The 1,379-nt window shown below is 29.7% G+C and overlaps 1 protein-coding gene across 1 annotated transcript; it reads right to left on the minus strand.

The window, feature by feature from the left end:
• Positions 1 to 12: 12 nt before the first annotated feature.
• On the minus strand, positions 13 to 1,108 carry LOC106750584 (alpha-tocopherol transfer protein-like). Its single transcript, XM_014631029.1, has one exon. It carries the CDS (start codon positions 620 to 622, stop codon positions 311 to 313), a length of 312 nt encoding a protein of 103 aa, XP_014486515.1. The 5' UTR covers positions 623 to 1,108; the 3' UTR covers positions 13 to 310.
• Between the last annotated feature and the right edge of the window lie 271 nt (positions 1,109 to 1,379).

Here is a 1,379-nt window from a genome sequence, read left to right on the forward strand (position 1 = left end):
CGAATAGTATAATATGCAAAACGTTCGTTTATACCAATTGTTTTTAATGCGCCAAAATTTTTATGAGCATATTTTCCTGTTTTAAATAATGCATAATAATTCTACAAAATTTTTAATATTTTGTGTGTCCTGACATAACTGCAAAATAACTGATGTGCAACTAACCTCCATTCTAATTTCTCAAAACAAGAATTATTGAAATTTGTTTGATAGAATTTATGACGAGGCTATGTAATGTGTTTAAATACGTAGTAAAACTAATATGTATATATTCAAGTTGTTCAGCGATTAATATAAAAAAATATTATGCTTACACGGTTTTGAAAGCATCTCGTAATCGTTTCTCTTTCAGTATGTCTCTATTGGAAAATAATTCCGGCATATGAGTTCTACAAGTGTAATAATTTTCAACCATTTTCTTCGTCGACTCTATGTGATAGTAAGTGTTATGTATAAATATGGCGAGCTTCACGTCCTGGATTTTCGGCAGATGTGGTTGTTCTTTGCACCATTTCGTCAGANCTTTGCACCATTCCCTCAGAATCTGCATGTCCGATAATTTTAGTTCTGGATTTTTCTTCAGTTCTTCTTCGATAGTAATGCACTTTATTGGAGACATCATTTAAAACTCGTATTTTTTATCAAATTTCACTTGCACTTCACTGCCACAAGACTGATCAAACTCAATAAATTCCTCAGATAAACATTTGTTTACCAAGTTACATTTTTCATTTCAAGCTACATTTTTCATTACCTGCCTTGATGGAAACTAATTTCTACTAATAACTGTTCGTCAAATTATATGATAACAGTGCAAATAAGTTTGATTAATGGTAATTTTCTTTGCGAAACAGTAACAAGAAATGTCAGATGTTTGCTTGACTGTCGTACTTTGATAATGATGTGCTATTCCTTACCGTCTCAATATTTATCTCGTTCGATCTTTTGATCTTTGTTCCCTATTCTTGGCAATCTCATATTGATTCGTTTGGCCTCGTTTCTTCATCTTTAAACATTTTATGCATGCTGTGAAAAGTAGTAAAATAAGTGTTTATATAACGTATATGCGTAATTCTTTCTGATAGATTGTTTCAACAACCTGTACTAAAAAAATGTATTGAAGTTAGCTTATGTAAATTTAGTTTGTTTATTCCATCCATAAAAATTATAATCACAGTACATAATAAATAATACATAATACAATTTTTCTGTAAGGATATGAAATAATACAATAAAATGAAACATAGTTAATTGTAATACGTGTCTTATTTATATCGGTATTAGGTTTTTTAGCACCTTAGTTCTGTAATTTAAATAATTCATTTTTATAATTGCATCATTGCGGCGATAAACCATGAATGCGAGATTATATGTTGTTA

Source organism: Dinoponera quadriceps, unplaced genomic scaffold, assembly GCF_001313825.1.
Source record: "Dinoponera quadriceps isolate SergipeBrazil2010 unplaced genomic scaffold, ASM131382v1 scaffold6063, whole genome shotgun sequence".
Classification (NCBI taxonomy): Eukaryota; Metazoa; Arthropoda; class Insecta; order Hymenoptera; family Formicidae; genus Dinoponera; species Dinoponera quadriceps.